This window comes from Chiloscyllium plagiosum, chromosome 31, assembly GCF_004010195.1.
Source record: "Chiloscyllium plagiosum isolate BGI_BamShark_2017 chromosome 31, ASM401019v2, whole genome shotgun sequence".
In the NCBI taxonomy this organism is placed as follows: Eukaryota; Metazoa; Chordata; class Chondrichthyes; order Orectolobiformes; family Hemiscylliidae; genus Chiloscyllium; species Chiloscyllium plagiosum.
Window position 1 is genome coordinate 7,959,785 of NC_057740.1, and position 18,795 is coordinate 7,978,579.

Here is an 18,795-nt window from a genome sequence, read left to right on the forward strand (position 1 = left end):
GCAACACAGCTCCAGCTATGTTTGTCAACCAACTGTTACACTTTAAAATCTTTCAGCCCACTCTGTGCCAACCAGAAACTTAAGCTCCCTTAAAGGAACAGTACATGTTCACAATTCATAACAGAATTAATCATAATAGATGCTACTGTACCCAATAGCAGTCCTTCCCAAACTTCCATGTCCACCCAGTTAAAAAAGGTACAATCTGAGTTGTCTATGCCTCAGCAGATAGTCAAGGCTCAAGCCACAATTAACCCACTTTAAAGTGACAGATAATTCCGAATTGAGGAGAAGTGGGCAGTGCTCAATGTTTCATTCATAACATCCTGAGTGAAAATATATGTGATCATTTTCACTCCCTGATTAACAGAGATATCAATTTGCTTGTGGTAGTATCATAATTACTATAATTGGTAAAGAAGTTAACTATAAATTAACAACCATTGAGTGGAAGCGAATGCAGATTTGTTCTATTCTTCTGAATTCCATATAAAATAGGAATTGGAAAGGATTTGGTTGGGTGAAATTCCAGAGGCAGGAAGTTTGGAATTCTATAAAATCGCAATGAAAGAGAAACATTCTGATTCACTAAAATCCACGATTTGGACATTATTCTTGAGCAGCTTGAGTTTGCACTGATACACTGCTGTCCTGACTCAAGTGTATCACTCGTTTGAGTGAGAAAGGTTGTAAGCTCAAGCCCTCTTCCAGCAATTTAAGCCCATTTCCAAGCAGACACTTCATGTGTATGACTGAGGGAGTGTTGCACTGTTGGAAATGTAAACTTTCAAAAGAAACATTATGGAGCCTTGTCTACTGGCACAGCATTGAAGATCCTAATGCATTATTTGCAGATGAGGTGGGCAATTTTACCCAGTGTCCTGGGCAATATTTATCTCTCAGCCAACACAAACAAAGTATATTATCTAGCCCTATACCTCATTGCTGTTAATCAGTCTTAGCGTACGTTGTCTAGTGTGTTTACCACATTTCATTCGTGTTTCATCATTTCAAATGAAGTTTTGAATGTACTGAGATCATGGAAGATGTTCAGTAAGTGCAGGTACTTGCCTTGATTCTATTTTCAGAATTAAGCAAAAGTAAATTACAGACAGAATTGGTGTATAATGAGTTCATCATGTCAGCCATGCTTTGCAGAACATGTTGCCATAGCAACATAGTCCTGGAATGTAAACCACTTCTGCCAATCACATACGGTATTTCAATTCCACAGAGTTTACTCCTGTCTTGTTTAACATTGAAATAGAAATTTGGAATGGAATTGAATACGACTTGAAGGGACCAAAATTCAAAGCTCTAGGGTTAACAGCATCAGGAAACAATTTTTAAAATCCTATAAGAGCCCACGATTCTATGCAACCAACTCTACTGCATCAGCACTGACCTGACACACAATCCTGGGGTGTAGGGAGGGAGGAGATTTTAAAATGACAGACGTTAGCCAATTCCCTGATCCCATTCCCAAATTTCAGTTGTGCCAGATTTGTCAGGCTCTGGGCAAAGAATGTGGCTATTTTGATGGTATTGGGTAGGAAATCACAGTCTTTCAGGAGAAAGGTGAAGCACAGGGGGACTGAAAGAAGTACGTTCCTCTTTGAGAAACCTGTCACTGAAAGACTTTGATACATATTTTAAAATGTGCAATTACAGTTTTAATAGTTACATACTGTATTGCAATGCATATATGTTTTTACCGAAGTAATTAATGATAAGGCTCAGTTCTGCAAAGATAAGTTGACCAGTGCATCAACCAGCCTTCTGTAATTGTCATGGTGCAACTTTACCCAAAGGGAAAGGAGCTCTTATGCATTATAAACTGGAAAAAAAGGCATCAGATCTCCATTATAATAATCTGAAATTATTTAAATGCACAGATTTTTTTTTACATAAAGAAGCCTTCTGAAGGTTTCATTTAGAGGAAATGTAATACACTGGCTCCTGAACTGTTTTGATGGACAGGTCACATGATGTAGCTCAGACATGAAGGCCACCTTGTTGTTTTTAGTTTCAAAGGACTCCATTTTTACATTTTCCAGGGTTTGACAACTGAGCCCATTATGAATGCTTGGCTGAGTTCCAAAAGCTCTGGAGCCACTTAATTCAACAGGGTGAGGTGTTCACATATTGTTTGATAGTTTTAAGATCTTATTGGAGGATCAGCTGTCATTGAAGTAATAATTGAAAGAGGTACTTGTTTTTCCAATAGATCACCCAATTGAAGGGTTTTAATTTTTTTAAAGTATTTATGAATGATATTTTAGTTTCAGTATGAACTGTGGTTGAGTGACAGCTTTATTAGAATGTTAGAAGTTTAATTTTACTTCCTCAACATTTCAAAGGTATATAGTGCCTCTTATCACCACATTGTGGATACTGGCTGATATGGAGGATGTAGAGATCACGTACATGAGATGAAAAATGTTCATGGGCAGGGAGGGCCCAATATTCACCATTTAAACTGGGCTGATGCCCAAATAAATGGAGGTGCCTCTCTATCCTGCTGCCCTGCCATCTGCCTGTTTCTGTCACCACCTGCTGCCTCTGGAGACTGTAGGTTAGACTCCACACCACCCCAACCTCCCTGATATATACTATGGTGGAGTGGGGACCTCAATGCTCTTTAGGCATCACAATGAAGGTCACATTTTAACACATTAATGGGAAGTGTTTGAAAGTAATTTGCAGGCCAATTCTAACTCTCTCTCTGCTCAAATGTGTTTGATTTTTAAATGAGTAAATATGAACTGTATGAAATAATTTCTAATGCCCTACTTGTACTCTTCTGTTTTTAAATTTATTTTGGAACTGGGCTTTATTAATCAAGTGATCTCATGCAGTGAATTTGTTAGTATTTCTCTTTATAGCTGCTGGGGTAATTTGAAGTATTGATGGCCAATTCTGTTGAGCCCAGTATAACACTTAATGTTCTTAACAGTAGTTAAGAACCTAATTACTGCCTAATTTATATACCTTAGTTCCTTCTCATTGATGTGCTCACATTCCTATTCTTGTGCTGATGGTGTAGGTCTTAACGAATCTCTGATTCCACTGGGGGCAGGGCATCTCCCACCAACTGGTCAATGTGTGCTGGGATATTCAGCTATGTCATGCTATCACAATATGCATGTCTGTGTTTGCCCTTTGCAACATAATTGGATTGGAGTCAAGAGCCAATTTACCCATTTGATCTCTCTTGACCAGCCATATCAAGTCCAATTATAGCAATCCTGCTGCTCGGCTGACTGACAGCAGTTAACACAACCAGTCAGGAAGAGAATTTGGATCTTTTGGGGGCTAGAACATTCCACACTTAGCAGGGTACCTACCAACTGAGCCAGAGAGTCTAAAATTTATGTATCTAGCAGCGATTGTAGATCTATTTTTTGTTTTTATCACTCATTCTCCCATCAAATATAGCACTCTGCACTGCACTGCAGCAATGTAACGTTCAGAGGTACAGACGTCATTGGGGCTTGTCAAAGAAGGATTCATTATGTCTCTTTGAAATAACCTGGATTGCTCTAAAGTGCTGTTTTACAGTCATTAGTGCAAAGAAAGATCCCAGGACGATCTGAGTGAAGAATGCTGCCTGAGGCTCTGGTTTGCTCCGTTTTCCAAGTGTTGGTTTGATATTTACCCCACAATCTGACTAGACACTTCAGTCTTGTTTTGGGCTGCAAATCCACATGCCTCTCAAATCTCCATGGCTACCAATTTGAAACAGATTATGATTAAATAGAGAAAAGATTTCAAACACGATTCATGAGATTAGTTTGTCCGTATTTCCAAGAATGAAGAACAGCACAACAAGTACCTTTGTAAAACCATGATTCAAGGCCAAGCTCCGAAGAGTAAGTGTTGAAAGTTTATCTTAGATTTTCTGATGGTGGTAACCTGTTTACAACGAATGCTATGAGTGTTGGAACGTCACTGATTGAATGATGTGTATAGGTGTTGAAACAACACAATGTGGAAATCCCAGCTCTTCATGAACAGCCCTGCGAAATTCCTTTAAATCTGGATCCCCAGGTTAATACCTTGTAAAATCCAACCTAAACCCTGGTCTTTGGTAAAAGCCCATCTGTATCCAGGTCCTTGGGTTAAAACCTCTGCAATAATCTTCTAAATTTGTGCTGTTGGACTAAAGGTCTCTGAACAATCTGCTAAATCCAGTCCCTCAGAAATCTGCGGCTTTACATATAAAATAAATCTTTGTTCATCATGGTGAATAATTCCATGATATAATTAGCTGCTAATTTTTGCTCACAATAAAATGACTGAACTAGGTTAAACCGGAACATTTCACAGGCTCAACTTTAGTGATTAAGTCAGTACTTCCCAAATGCTTCCCCTGTGTGACCTCATTCAATGCCTCTGAATTTGTGTGACCCCGCAGACACAAGGGGATGGTAGGAGAAGGTTCTAGATGATGAGTGGGAGATGTTTAGATTGCTCAGAGGCAGGAGGGTTCAGTTGATGAGGGGTTGGGTGAGGGGGGAGGCGGTGGGGAAGTCTTTAGATCTTGACTGGACGGGTGAAGGAACAGGAGTCTAGCACTGGGGGAGTTGATTAAAAGGCAGGATGTTTCCAACAAAAAAGTCCAACAGCTATCTTTTCAGAGGCAGCAGTAATCTGGTCTCAGAGAGTAGTCATAGAGTCATGCAGCATGGAAACAGACCCTTTAGTTCAACCCGTCCATGCTGAACATAATCCCAAACTAAAATAGTCCCACCTGCCTGTTCCTGGTCCATATCCCTCCAAACTGTTCCTATTCACGTACTTAGCTAAGTGTCTTTTAAACATTGTAACTGTACCTGCGTCCACCACTTCCTCAGGAAGTTCACTCGCTGTGTACAAAATTTTCCTCACGTGTCTTTTTTAAATCTCTCTCCTCTCACCTTAAAAATATGCCCCTAAGCTTGAAATCCCCCATCCTAGGGAAAAGACACCTCCTATTAACCCTTTCATGATTTTATAAACCTCTATAAGGTCACCTCTCAATCTCCTATGCTCGAGTGAAAAAAACCCCAGCTTATCCAGCCTTTCTTTATACCTCAAACCTTCCACACCTGGCAACAACCAGTCCCTTCTGAACCCTCTCCAGCTTAATAATATCGTTCCTACAACAGGGCGTCCAGAACTGGACACAATATTTCAGAAGAGGCCTCACCAATAAACAGTACAACCTCAACATGACTTACCACCTGCCCATTCCTTTGAGCATAGGAATGAAGGCAAATGCCACACCTACCAACAACCACCAGAAATCAATGCAATGTTTTAAAAGAGCCTTGAAGTTTTTAGCATTCAGTCTGAGCTTCATTGCAATTAGAGTTTCTTGGGAGCTCACAGCCTCAAAATCTTTCCTTACCTGCCTCACAGAGCCCTGTATTCAATGTTGTCAATTCTCTCTGTTTCATGTGCAATGTATTGATTCTGTGTTATTGTTTGAGACTACTCACATTGATAGACAATGGATTCCATTTATTCTGTTTATATATTCCTTTATTACATTGTGGACCTCGGGTTCAAATCACTCTTCCTCTTGCAGCGCAGTGGTTTTACACTTTGGGCAATCATGCACCTCCAAACAGCAATGGAATGAACTTTGCAAAGTGGTAAAAAGATCAATGAATCTTTAATAAGAGTGCATCGTTTTGCATGTGCTACTGTTTTAAATGAGAAGCCCAGAAATAGAAGGTGTAATCTTTACTATTTCAGGAATAACTTCTCCTTGAAGATCAACTTTGCCCAGTTTTATTATTTATTCCTGCTCTGTTAGATTTTGTTTGGGTTTTGACAGGCATGGTTGTGCTGATAAATCTACCTGTTAAGGGTCTGGGAATCATTGAGAAAATAGACCGGCTGGCATAGGATAATAGTACTGACATATTGACACTATATACAACATCTTTTTCTACAGATTTATACAATTGATGGGAATGTCAACAGTGAAACTGTGCCTTTCAAGAGATATGCTCCAATTATTGACAGAAGGGAGTGAGCAGAGCAAGGGAGCTTCTGAAAAATAACATTTAAAAGAGTTCCAGGGAAGACCTATATAGCAAAGAAAATGAAGGTCACTTGTGGTTCTCCCCCATCAATAGACAGGAGTTATAAAGGACAAGTCATAAAAGTGCCTTTCTTACGTGAGGCTGTTCTAATTCTCTTTGTGTACCAAAGAGAAATAGCTGGTTTTGCTATTCTGGTCAAGAGCCATAAAAACGTGGAACCTGTTCTCACCCTCAGTAATCCTTTCCTCCTATAACTTTGACACATTTGAAACTAAAGCTGTTGATATCCCAATACCTTCTCCTATTCTTCTCAATCTTCTTGAGCAATGCAGTGTGTGCTGCCAATGCCAAGATGTCCGTCTGCACTTGACAGCAAGTGATGTCTCAGAGCCTTCATACTCCTCCCCAGAACGTGAGGTCCCATTGTCCATCCTGCTGGCTGCCCCCGCCCCAGTCCACCTAACCCCTCCCTGCCGCTAAGGGCCACATCCTTCATTGCTTCACTCACTTCCCAGCTTTCCACTTTGCTCAGGAAGTGGAAAAGCAAGTGAGGCACAAAGAGGATTCCTCTCAGTCAACAGTTTCCAACCTCATTTCAGGAGCACCAGGATGCTACGTGTAATAAAATATGAAGTCATGTGTTATCGATGGCAGTGACGTCAAAAGGTGTACGTCTCGAAGGGCACTCTCTGCAATAGCAAAAATGGCGGCCGTTCTTAAAATAAAAATTGAACTGGCCTGTTTATGAGGAGTGCTGAAATTCTCTGTCAATTATTTTTCGTGGCACTGGTTCTAACGTAACACTCATTGCTTCATTACTTCAATTCACTAACATACATCTTTAACAATCTTTTTTGACAAGACAAAGCTTCTTATTTACAAAGTGGTCCTAGCTCATCTCCAATATAACTCCACTGCAGACTTTATTCTCTTCACTTTAACTACAGTTACCTCGTTATGTAATACACAATCCAATGACCTGATACTTAAAAGTTAGTTGACGCTAACTTCCCTTTCTGGGCTAGTTAGTGTTGCAAAGTAATGCCCAACTGTGCAGGTTCGATTCCCGTACTGGTTGAGGTCATCAAAAAGGCTCCTCCTTCTCAGGCGAAAGTGAGGACTGCAGATGCTGCAGTCGAGAGTGTGGTGCTGGAAAAGCACAACAGGTCAGGCAGCAACCAAGGAGCAGGAGTATTGACGTTTTGGGCAAAAGCCCTTCATCAGGAATGAATGATCTAGGGCTTTTGCCTGAAACGTTGATTCTTCTGCTCCTTGGATGCTGCTCTCCTCCTTCTCAGGCTTAGCCCTTGCATGAGGCATGGTGTCCCTCAGCTTAAACTCACTGCCAGTCATCTCTCTTTCTCTCTAATGAGAAACCAGCCTCTGGGTCTATTACCGATGTTCATTTTGAAGTTTCCATAGTACAGCACAACAGAGAAATAGTTCCATTTCAGTCTGACTGGTCACTGCTGATGCTGATGCTGATGTTACACGTGAGCCTCCTACACCACCTGAGTATATCACACCCTATCAGCATATTTGTCTAATCCTTTCCCTCTTATATCCTTTCCTCATTTATCTAATTTCCCACTAAATACAAGAGCTGGATATATATTTGAGAGGGATGAAGTCAGAGGGCTACGGAGATTGGGCTGAAAAATGGTTCTGGCTGGGTGGCTCTTTCGGGAGCCAGTATAGACATAATGAGTTGAATGGCCTCCTTCTATACTGTAAAATTCCATGACTCTAACTGACCTAATTGCATCAAACATTACATGTGGTTCCACATTCAAATCAATCTTGGAGCTTTCCTGAGTTATTTACTCTCTGCATTTCAAACTATTGGAAAATTTAATTGATTTTTAACACAAAGTACAATGCTGAAGAGAGACAACAATGCTTTCAGTGCTCCCATTCTTTCAGATCTTTCTAGGCCCCTCATTTCCTCAATCGTCTTTTGAATTCATCCCGTGTTATACTGCAATTTTTACTCATTATTTCCCAGGATCTCAGAAACTCCTTATCTGATTTAGTCTCTGTTTCCTTCACTCCAAAAGCTTTCAAAACAAGAGCTAAGAGTCACTTAACTATGATTTGTGAACCACCCTCAATACTGCTGTTTTCGATCTTGGTGGTGCTCTGCTGCATGACATTTGACCTTGACTGATAAGCAGGCAAGCACCGTGAGTAGGATCACTGCTCTTTCACCTCTGACCTTGAACTCAGTCCAGGTGTCATCAGTAGGAGGGGCTGAGCACAGCCCTTTCACCTCAAGGAACAGGCATGTCTAGATGAGCCAGGTAGGTACCAACATCTTATTAGAGAGGGATAGTACATCAGATCGGAACTGGGGCTTGATAGCAGGCTCCATTTAATGGATAACAGTTATTTTTAGCCTGGTGACTACTAAGAGACCTTAATCAAAATGCAAACGAGATTCTCAAAACACAAAAACTGTCATTTGGTGTGGTAAAGAGAGATTTCTCTTCCACAATACAGAGTGAATTGCCCTGTCATCTGAGAAACCTCTCAGATTAGATTCAAATTAAGTACACAGCAGTAAAACACCTGAGGCAAAAATTAAATGTAATCACAGTCAGATCTCAGTCCGGATGGTTATCTCTTAATGATTATTTTTCAATGCAGCATATTACCTATAAATTGGTTACTCTTATTACCTGTTATTTCCCTCAGCAGATCCTACTGTCAACAGCCCCAAATATCTGCATTTCAGAGCTGCAGTATTTTCAAATGAATTGATGCAGTTTGTGAGTATGTGTCAGTTAATATATATGTGAGTAGTGTGAGGGTATGTGTGTGTGTGAATGTTTGTGTGAGTGAGTGTGTGCGCATGTATGTGAATGTGTGAGAGTGGGAGTGTGAGATTGAGATTGTGTGTGTGTGTCTGTGTGTGTATATATGACTGCATGTGAGAGTGTGTGCGTGTTTGAAGAAAGCCAGTATGCTTTATTGAACCTTTCACAACCTCAGGGTTCCAAAGTACTTTACAAAAGAGTTCTGAAGTTTAGTCACTGTATTATAGGAAACATGGCAAGAAATTTGTGTAAAGTCCCCCAAACTAATCAGTCTGTAATCGCTAGTTTTGAAAAATGAGGTGATCTCATTGAAATTTACAAAATTCTTACAGGGTAGGACAGGCTGAATATATATAGGATGTTTTTGCTGGTGGGTGAGCCTAGAACCAGGGGACAGAGTCTCAAGATAAGAGGCAAGCCACTTAAGATGAAGATGAAGAGGTATTTCTTCACTCAGTGTGGTAATCTTCGGAATTCTAACAAAGAGCTGAAGAAGCTCAATCACTGAACATGTTCAAGACAAAAATCAATGGATTCCTGGAGATTAATGACTTCAAGGGATATAGAGATAGCGTGGGAAAGTTGTATTTCAGACAGATGATCAGCCATGATTGAATTAAATGGCAGGGTAGGTCTAACGACCCTAAAGGTCTACTTCAGGTGACCCAGCAAGTGTGCCATTTGTGTGTGTGGGTGTGTGTATTCACATGCGCACGCTTGTGTGTGCACCTGTCTGTCTGTGTGCATGTGCATGCCTGCCGGTTTCTGTCCACCTGTCTGCATGCATGCAACACCTGTGTCTATGTGTGTGTCGTGTGTGTGTGCTTGTTTGCCTGTAAAACCAGGCCCTTCAGTCCACCAAGTTGAACTGCAGTCCATCAGCTTTCTGAATAAAGTCACCAACAAAAATGGCTTAAGCACAAAATAAACAACAGAAGGAAGTTGGTTTTAAAATTTTCAATCCTTACAGTAGCAATAGCATGACACTTGTCAAGTTGAGTCTGGCACAGGTCAAAATGTGGCAAGTTCCATTTCCTCGCATAGTCAGTCAATCCTTATTCCATATGGTGTAAGGACATTTTAAAGCACAGTCTCGGCATGTGCCCCCACCCTCCCAATCACTCGCACATGCAGTCAGCGATTTGTATCCTTTCAGGTTTTCAGCCTTTTCTCTAACTGTTGCAACGTGAGGATTGATACTTACCCTTGCGTCTGTGACCTTGAATTCACGCAGGATGTATTGTGGCATGTTGTACTCTGCCATTGGGTCCACAACAAAGTACTGATACCTGGCAGATCGCTCAGCTGGCCAGTACTGGTGACATTTCTCCTGTTAAATACACAACAGATCTGTGTTTCAGTGGCAGTGTGTGAAGAAACATGGTGCTTTCAAGTGCATCTTACTTTCTTTTACAGAAGTTCCATTTTCAGAGTAAGCCGCTGGTACCTGCTGGGCAGCATGTGGCAATGAGAAAGCTTTTAAAAAATATTCATAGAAATGGGAGTGATTGGCAAATATAATATACATCCTTACTTGCCCTTGGGAACATATTGGACAGCTGCATTTCTCAAAGTGCTGGAGTCCATGTGACAAAAGAGCTCTGCAGTGCTGTTGGTTGAGATGATGAAGAGACAGACATATATTTCCAAGTCAGGATGGTGTATATCTTGGAAGGGAACACAGAGGGAGAGGTTTTCTCTTACACTTGCTGCCCCTGTTGTTTTAAGAGGGCATATACCTTGCAGTAAACTTGCCAGATTCACTCAGCACCAAGTATTAAAGTCATGCCAGCCTTGCTTAATATGGCAATATTAGTTTGGTAGTGTCACAGGCTGGAACTTAGTCCATAACTAAAAAGACAGCGCAAGTTAAAGAGGTTTGCTCTTGGCGCCAATCTGGCATATAACAGAAAGGACTTCTTGCAAACCCTGCCTGTTACAAATCACTACGAGACTGAGACTTAGCTTCTGGAGTTGCCCACAGATCTGAATGAAGTGTAATGATGGACATGTTGAAATTGACCTATTGAGCTTGGGGTTCGTTTGGACAGTCTGGATTATGCTTTTAGATTAGATTAGATTACTTACAATGTGGAAACAGGCCCTTCGGCCCAACAAGTCCACACCGACCCGCCGAAGCGCAACCCACCCAGACCCATTCCCCTACATTTACCCCTTCACCTAACCTGCACATTTTTAGATTGTTGGAGGAAACCGGAGCACCCGGAGGAAATCCACGCAGACACGGGGAGAATGTGCAAACTCCACACAGACAGTCGCCTGAGGTGGGAATTGAACCTGGGTCTCTGGCGCTGTGAGGCAGCAGTGCTAACCACTGTGCCACTGTGCCGCCCATTATGAAACCCTAGGATGTAGTATCAGTATCTTTGGCAGATGGAACATTTTCAGATGTTAAATTTGAACATATGACACAGACTCAATTACAGTCCGTGCTGATTTGAGTGACCTCAGTTAGGATTGGTGTTACAGTTACACTGCCCTTGGTCTGACAACTTAAAGTCAGCCAAAGCTCCAGGTCCAGTGACTCCTGATGGAGGCTTGTCAAAATATTTCAGACAGGATCAAGGTTTAGCTGCATTGGGATGACCTAGTGGTATTATTGATGGACTGTTACTCCAGAGATCCAGGTGATGTTCTGGAGACCTCAGTTTGAATCCAGCCATGACATGGTGGAATTTGAATTATAAAAATCATATAACTATTACCGTGTTGATTGTTGGAAACACTCACCTGGTTCACTAATGCCCTTGAGAGAGAGACACTGCTGTCCTTACCTAGTCTGGCGTAAATGCAACTCCCGACCCAAAGCAATGGCTAACTCTTAACTGCCCTCGGGACAATTAGGATGGGCAATAAATATTGGCCTGGTCAGTGATGGCCACATCCCATAAATCAATATGGAAAAAACAATTAAATGCCTATAACTAAATAATTTGCATAGTGTTAGTTCTTAAATAAAGGATGGTCACTTGAAACCACAAATTCCCAGCACCATTTAAGGGCCAATATCTGATAGATGGAAGAAATTACATGGATTTTCTTTGAAAGAATTAGCAAAGGGTCCTCTTGTGGCACAGTAGTAGTATCCCTACTTCTGGGCCAAGAGGCCCAGGTTCAAGTTCCACCTGCTTCAGAGGAGTGTAACAGGTTGATTCGGAAAAAAAAGGTTAAGAAAAAGAATTTGAAAGAACTAACCACTGAACTGATTGTACTTGACATTAGAAAATAACCTGAATACAATAGGTTGTGCGAGCTCCTCTTTCTCTCCTTGGTGCTCCATACACAGCTCCTCAAAATTGCAGTTCTTAATAAAGCCTTATTACTTCAGTAAGATAGAGCTTCTGGCTGAGGCTTTTGATGAAAGATCTAAAGCTGGCAGATAGATATAGTTGGAAGGAAACTGAGACACACAGGTAAGATATATAGATAAGTATGATTGCTCAAGGTGTATGCAGGTAAATGGGGATGTTATAGTTACATGGATGGTTAAAGGAAAAGGGGAGCTAGTTTCTAACAATGAAAGGACACATAATAAGTCATTACCACAGGAATTTAACACCTCCTGGGAAAAGAATGAAACGGTGTGCATTCTAATTAGAAAGTATCTCCTTGTTGTGATCCAGACATTCTGGTAGAAGCTGATAGTTTAAAACCTTCCTTTAGATACAAACAAACCAAAAAAGAAGATGGGGAGGGGAACCCAGCCCCATTTCTCACTGATATCTCATTCGACAACTACATTCCTTAGGCTATAAAACTGTTTTTTGGAGTAAACTAAATAAACTGATCAGACAGCAGTCCCAGTCATTCTATTCAAACAAATTAACTTTGGATATCCAGTTAACAATTTTGACGTTTCTGGATGACTCACTCAGTAAACATGTCCAGAATAAAAGACATAATATTTTTAAAGTTGAATGCAGCTAGGAAGACTAGATACAGGGATGATGCTTTCAATCACTGGGAGTCAAAAGCCAAGTGACACGGTCTCAGAATATGGAGGAGAGACCATTTTGGACTGAGAAGGGGAAAGATTTATTCACTCAAAGGGTAGTGAAGCTGTGGAATTCTGTGAAGACCAGGTCACTGAATATATTCAAGAAAGATTTTTTTTAGATTTGAAATGTATCAAAGGGTAGGTGGAAAAAAAAACAGGAAAATGGGATTGAGATAGAGGGTCACCATGATCATATGAAATGGAGTTGCAGGCTGAAAGAGCCAAACAGCCTACTCCTTTTCCTAGCTTCTGCGTGTTGGGTTGTCAGTTGACGTCATTCAGGACTCAGCAACTCATCAGTTAGTGATGTCTGTGTTTAATAATGCACTTTCTCCTCAGAATTAAGTGCCTCACTCCAATTTCTACTCCACCCCTAGCAACTTCAAACTTGGCATAGTCGCAGTCGGGCTCCAAGGAGGGCTGCTCCTTCCACGTTGACTGACTCAGCTGCCAAAAGCAATCATGAAGACCGACAGTCTGTGTCAGAAAAATCATAAATCTGAAATTATATGTGGTGCTACAGGTACAGCCAGACTCAGGGGATGAGTCTGTGTGAAAATTCTTTGCTGATCTGACAAAACATCTCTAGCTGCAGCAACAGCAGGTACAAACTGTGAGGTAACACTCACAAAAACCCAGAGCTGATGCTTGTGGTGAAGTCCCAAAGAGGGGAAAAAGCCCCAACACCCAGCAGCCAATGTTTGAATGATGAATTCAAAGATGGGAACTCATTTCATTACCAATAACCAAACCTTCAGAAGCTCACCGTTAGATTCACAGATTCAAAATGGTAGAAGAGTTGGTGAATTAATTGTGATCGTGACATTGTAATTACTAGGTGCTCCAGTGATAAGATTGTGAAGTGGCTTGACAGAAAGCATAAATAAACCTTCTTCTACAGAGATACTGGTTACATTTTAAACTCCTCATTATGCTTCTCCCATAGTTTGTCAGAAATTCCCACACACTGCACATAACTTGTACAAGTGGTTTTTCTTTGTTGATGGGCAGAGATAATGAGCAGAGCAGTTCAGGCAGCATCCGAGGAGCAGGCAAATCGACGTTTCGGGCAAAAGCCCTTCATCAGGAATTAAAGGATGCTGCCGGAACTGCTGTGCTCTTCCAGCACCACTAATCCAGAATCTGGCTTCCAGCATCTGCAGTCATTGTTTTTACCTAGAGATAATGAGCAGGACATGCCATTCACCACTGACCACATACTTGGTGTCCTCGTATGGATATTAAGTAGATTTTTGTAAGGAATGCTAAGATTTGTAAAAGGCGGAATGTGAAAACAAAGCAGAAATGATGAATTAAATTTACAGCCTCTGTGGTCTGTACGTTTTAGGACCACACTGGGCAGCCTTCCTATCTGAATAAAAACAATGACTGCAGATGCTGGAAATCAGATTCTGGATTAGAGTGGTGCTGGAAAAGCACAGCAGTTCAGGCAGCATCCGAGGAGCAGGAAAATCGACGTTTTGGGCAAAAGCCCTTCATCAAATAGAGGCAGAGTGCCAACAGGGTGGAGAGATAAATGAGAGGAGCCTCCCTATCTGGAAGTGGTCGGTGAATGAATCTGTTACTGCTTTTTTAGATGAGCCAAAAGAATGCCACAGCTGAGTGTTGTTTTCCTACAACCTGCTCCAGTTCAATGAACATCATGTGTCACAGGAACAGTCTCAATGTGCTCACTATCTTATTTCATTACTGAGCTACAGACAGGACAAAGAATATATTTTTACATCAATCATTAAGTTTGTTTAAACAAAAAAATGGTTAATCTTCACCCAAGATCTCCCAAGGTCAGGAAGGACATAAGCTTTTCTTTGAACAAATGATCATTTTTTGATGAACTGAGGCCCTATCTTAACAAAATATCCACTGGATGATAATATAAATAGACATAAATAAAGCAAATGTTGCACTGTTGGCAGGAAGCATGCCTTCACATGGAGGATAGTCACAAGGCAGCTGGATACTATGATGATGAAGTAATAGACTTTTTTTTTTACAAAACGCACTCGTTGGCTGAATAGTTTCATAGTTTGAACCACTTTGCAATCTTCTCCTTTTCAATATTGAAGTCTCCTTGTGACAAATGCTATACCCAGTTGACGGGGCACCCATTTTTTTTCCCAGTGTTGCTCGTGTCAATTACTAGAAGGGTGACCTACAATTTCTCTGACTTGTTTTCTTTCTGGTCGGTCAGGGCCCTTCTCACAGGTATGTAGCCAAGATTGAGAATTGAATGATTGCAGGATTGGAGGTCAACACTCAACAATCTTGTGGCGGAATAGATAGTATTACCACCTTGAGGTCAGTAACACCAGGTTCAAGTCCCATTTCAGGACTTGATGGCCATGAAAGTCATGGCCAAACAGCTAGATTATCAATTTGTAACTCTTTCAGATATACCCATGGCAGGCAGTAAAAGTGGAAGAGTTTCCTGGTCAGAAGAACCATGTGGTAGCTGCAAAGTAACAGTCTCCACACATTAAAAGGTTCCAAGCACAGGTTCTTGCCACCACCAAAGGCCTTCCTCGTTCTGAGGGACTACCTCACACAGAGCAAAGCTGTGAGCATGGCTTCAATGTTCTGCTACTTTAAATAATTTAAAATGGAGAACAAATCAATCAGTTGCAGAATACTGGAAGAATGATATGTTTAGGACCTGCTCTTGAACTTGATGATACTTACCCGTCCCATTTCTCGGAGTTTAGTGAGCATGACAACAATGGTGGAGTTGTTCTCCCACAACATTCTCCAGAAGTCCTCTGTAGTCTCTGCCAAAGGACCCTGTGTGGCTATGTAGGCTTTCTGTTGTCTGTAGGTAAGATAGAGAAAACTTTAATTAGGATAAGAGACATTGTCTCAACAGTGAGCAGAGAAATCACTCCATCCAAAGATGGTAAAAGGTAATGGCTGAAGTGCATGCTCTCTACGAGATACTTAATTGGGTGCAATACAGAAGGGTTACATGAGTGCGACAGAATCCAACATATGGTAAAATGCACACAGTTTGTGGCCAAGATTAAATGGAACAAGCAGAATCCATGATGGAGTAGAATGTCAATCAGCACCGAAGGAGTTGGCTGAATGAGCTTGTTCAATGCATTTACACATTTAACCCCCAACAGAGAAAGAGGCCATTTTAATCTGCCAAAGGAAAGGAGTAAACTACCTTCCATCGTGGGCTCATGACACAAAGGGTTGGATTGGCCTGACCTTTGAAGTAGTGAGCAGAGACTGGACGTGGAAGTCCCATCTTCATTTCCAACATATCCAATTTTGACAACATGGGGGGGCATTCTGAGAAATCTGAACTCAGCAAGACCACTTAAACTGTGAGCAGAGGTCAATATCCAATGCACAGTGCGGGAGTCCTCACATTGATTGAGTACATAAAAATGATTTAGAAGGACTGATAAGGTCTATTTAAGAAGGATTTAAAATCCCACCCCTCTTTTAAAATGAAAAAGACAAGACTTCAGCTACCTGTAAGAATTAACAATAAGTCACATTCAGAGTTGTTTTGATTGACAGGCCATCTGAATGGGACCAGAAAAAAAAGTATTACCATCTGGATGTAGTGGGGTCCTTTTAATGCAGTGGTAGTGTCCCTACCTTTGAGACAGTAGAGAGATGTGACACAACACATTTGAACAAGTTGATTAAAAAAAAAATCTGCTTGTGTAGTTTCAGCCGAGTTCCTTGCTGACACACATCAAGGTTATTATTAAGCTATTGTGAATGCTTGGCTGTATTTCAAAAAAAGTAAAACTCATTATTTTACTTGGGTTCACAGTTTGAATAACAGTTTAGTCACTTGGGGATATTTAAAAGTTTTGGATGGGTTTTGTAAATAGGAGTTTTCTTAGTCTCTGGTGAGGATGGATTAGAGATGGAATAGATTTGTTTCAGATTTTATTTTCTTATTTACACAAGATCCTCTCAGAGTGAATACTGGGAGAGTGGCTACGCAGGGGTCATGGGTGTATGGGGGCCATAGCGAGGGTATGGAGGAGGGAAATGGAGGAGCTTGGGACAGAGGGCCTGCTGGTGTTTGAAATAAGGGGGATGAAGTTTGGGACAACCAAGTTTTCTCAACAGGTGATTCGAGAGAGCCTGTGATTTGATTGACAGTGGAAGGTCAGAGGACTCAGTTATTTGGCAAAAGCTGTGGGGTAGCTGGAAAGTGCCCTGGGGTAGTTGGTCAAACAATAGCATGCTCTGTACACTGTTGGGGCAGAGTGAGTACTCATGAGCTGCCAGCACAGACAACACTTCTACTTGGTAGATCAGCAATATTTCCTCTGCTGTTGGTACTTTGTCAGCTACCAATTTAAAGAACAGGTGGCTAACTGCTAAACTGTGGAATAATTGCTAACTGGCTTGACCTGAAAATGACTGCTTGTATAATCATATTGATTTGTTTTGCTTTTCTCCCAACTCAACTAGAGGCAGGCAGTGAAGCATTTCCACAGACAGAGCGGATTTGTTTCTTCTTTCTCTCTCCAGAGAGACTTTTTTTTTTGAAAATCTGTCAACTCTGGTGTCCGTGAGCCAAATGTTTTCTACAATTAAGGGTAGCCAACCTTCCTGTACTGTCTAGGAGTCTCCCAGAACGGATTAAAGATCTTGCAGATGACCCAAGAGAAAGTATCTGAGTCTGCTTGTATTGCACTGATGCTCTGCTCTCAGGTCCTGCATTGTTCTGCCTGCCCTTGATCTTGAGGTACAGCTGGAGATTTTCCCAGCATTCTTGTGGCTGCCTTTTGCCCACACGGCTGAGGGGATGCCCTCAAACCTTGTGGCTTTGCAGGAATTTCCTCAGTTGCCAGGTCCCTTAGATCAGAAAGTTAGGTGGGAACCAACCTCCACTCCTAACTTGGACCGGAACCTGGCTTGATCTCATTCTCAAAATGAAACTGAACTTTGCCATGTTGACAGACAGGTACATGGTCCTTGACACAAGCTCTCTAAACTCTTTTCATGTTGACAGGCAACATCTGAGGTTGGTCTTTGCTCTTTGTTCCAAGTTTGAGATGGTGTGTTTGGCTGCCATCTACTGACAGAGAGGCACTCCGACTTGAAAAGCTGGAGGACACCTCTCATCACAGTTCTGATGTTACCTCTGCCCACAAACAAAAATGTTCAGGAAACTTCAGAAACCAAACTCTGGTTCAGAGTTTAACACAAGGCACCAGAGTCAACTGCTACATCAATTTGACAGTTGCCCATGAATTCTCCTTGTGCACCTTCCCTTACAGACTGAACCACACTCTTCCCTTCCAAGCTAGTTACTAATCTAGTGACAAACAATTCATTCCTTTCAAACAAACTGCTGATTGGCAAAGCTAAAGAGTTTGTCTTTCTGACAGAATTATGGCACGAAACCGAATTTTAAAATACCAGGAATAATTTTGGAATTTGGCTTATCAATAAAACATTTGTTTTCCTGATTCTTTGATACAACTGGCAACAGGATGTATTAATGCTGTGGGTGGGGTAGATGCCAGATTGTAGTCGCTCTTTTCAATGACTATTCCTTGCTTCAATATTCACAGTTACAAGCTTTTCTGCAGAGCTAACTTGAGTGAAAATCACAAACCCATAGGGCCTCTCAAATCTCTTTAATTCTTTTTTTCTAATTAATGGATTGATTGTCTGAGTCTTTGTCCCATCAGCGGCCTGGTTGAAAAGGTCAGTTGTTCAATCATGTGCTGTAGTAGAGAGGGGGGCCCCTGATTCATGAATGTCTGACTCAAACATTTATACTGGTGAAAGCAATACCATATATGGTTTTACAATTTAAAGACCCATCATACGAACATTTCCTGTCATTATGAACAGCTGCTTTCCATTCTGAATTGTGCACTGACATGCGAACAAATTGACTTACGAACATGATCCATGAAGGAAC

General features: G+C 41.3%; 1 protein-coding gene across 18 annotated transcripts in view; it reads right to left on the bottom strand.

The window, feature by feature from the left end:
* Positions 1–18,795, bottom strand: part of LOC122565203 (receptor-type tyrosine-protein phosphatase S-like) — a 210,088-nt gene that overhangs the window by 11,787 nt on the left and 179,506 nt on the right. For all 18 annotated transcript variants that reach the window (XM_043720928.1, XM_043720933.1, XM_043720934.1 and 15 more), the window contains 2 exons: positions 15,570–15,696; positions 10,056–10,181 (listed from right to left, as the gene is read on the bottom strand). In XM_043720928.1, coding sequence (XP_043576863.1) covers positions 10,056–10,181; positions 15,570–15,696 — 253 coding nt within the window. The remainder of the gene's footprint in view (positions 1–10,055; positions 10,182–15,569; positions 15,697–18,795) is intronic.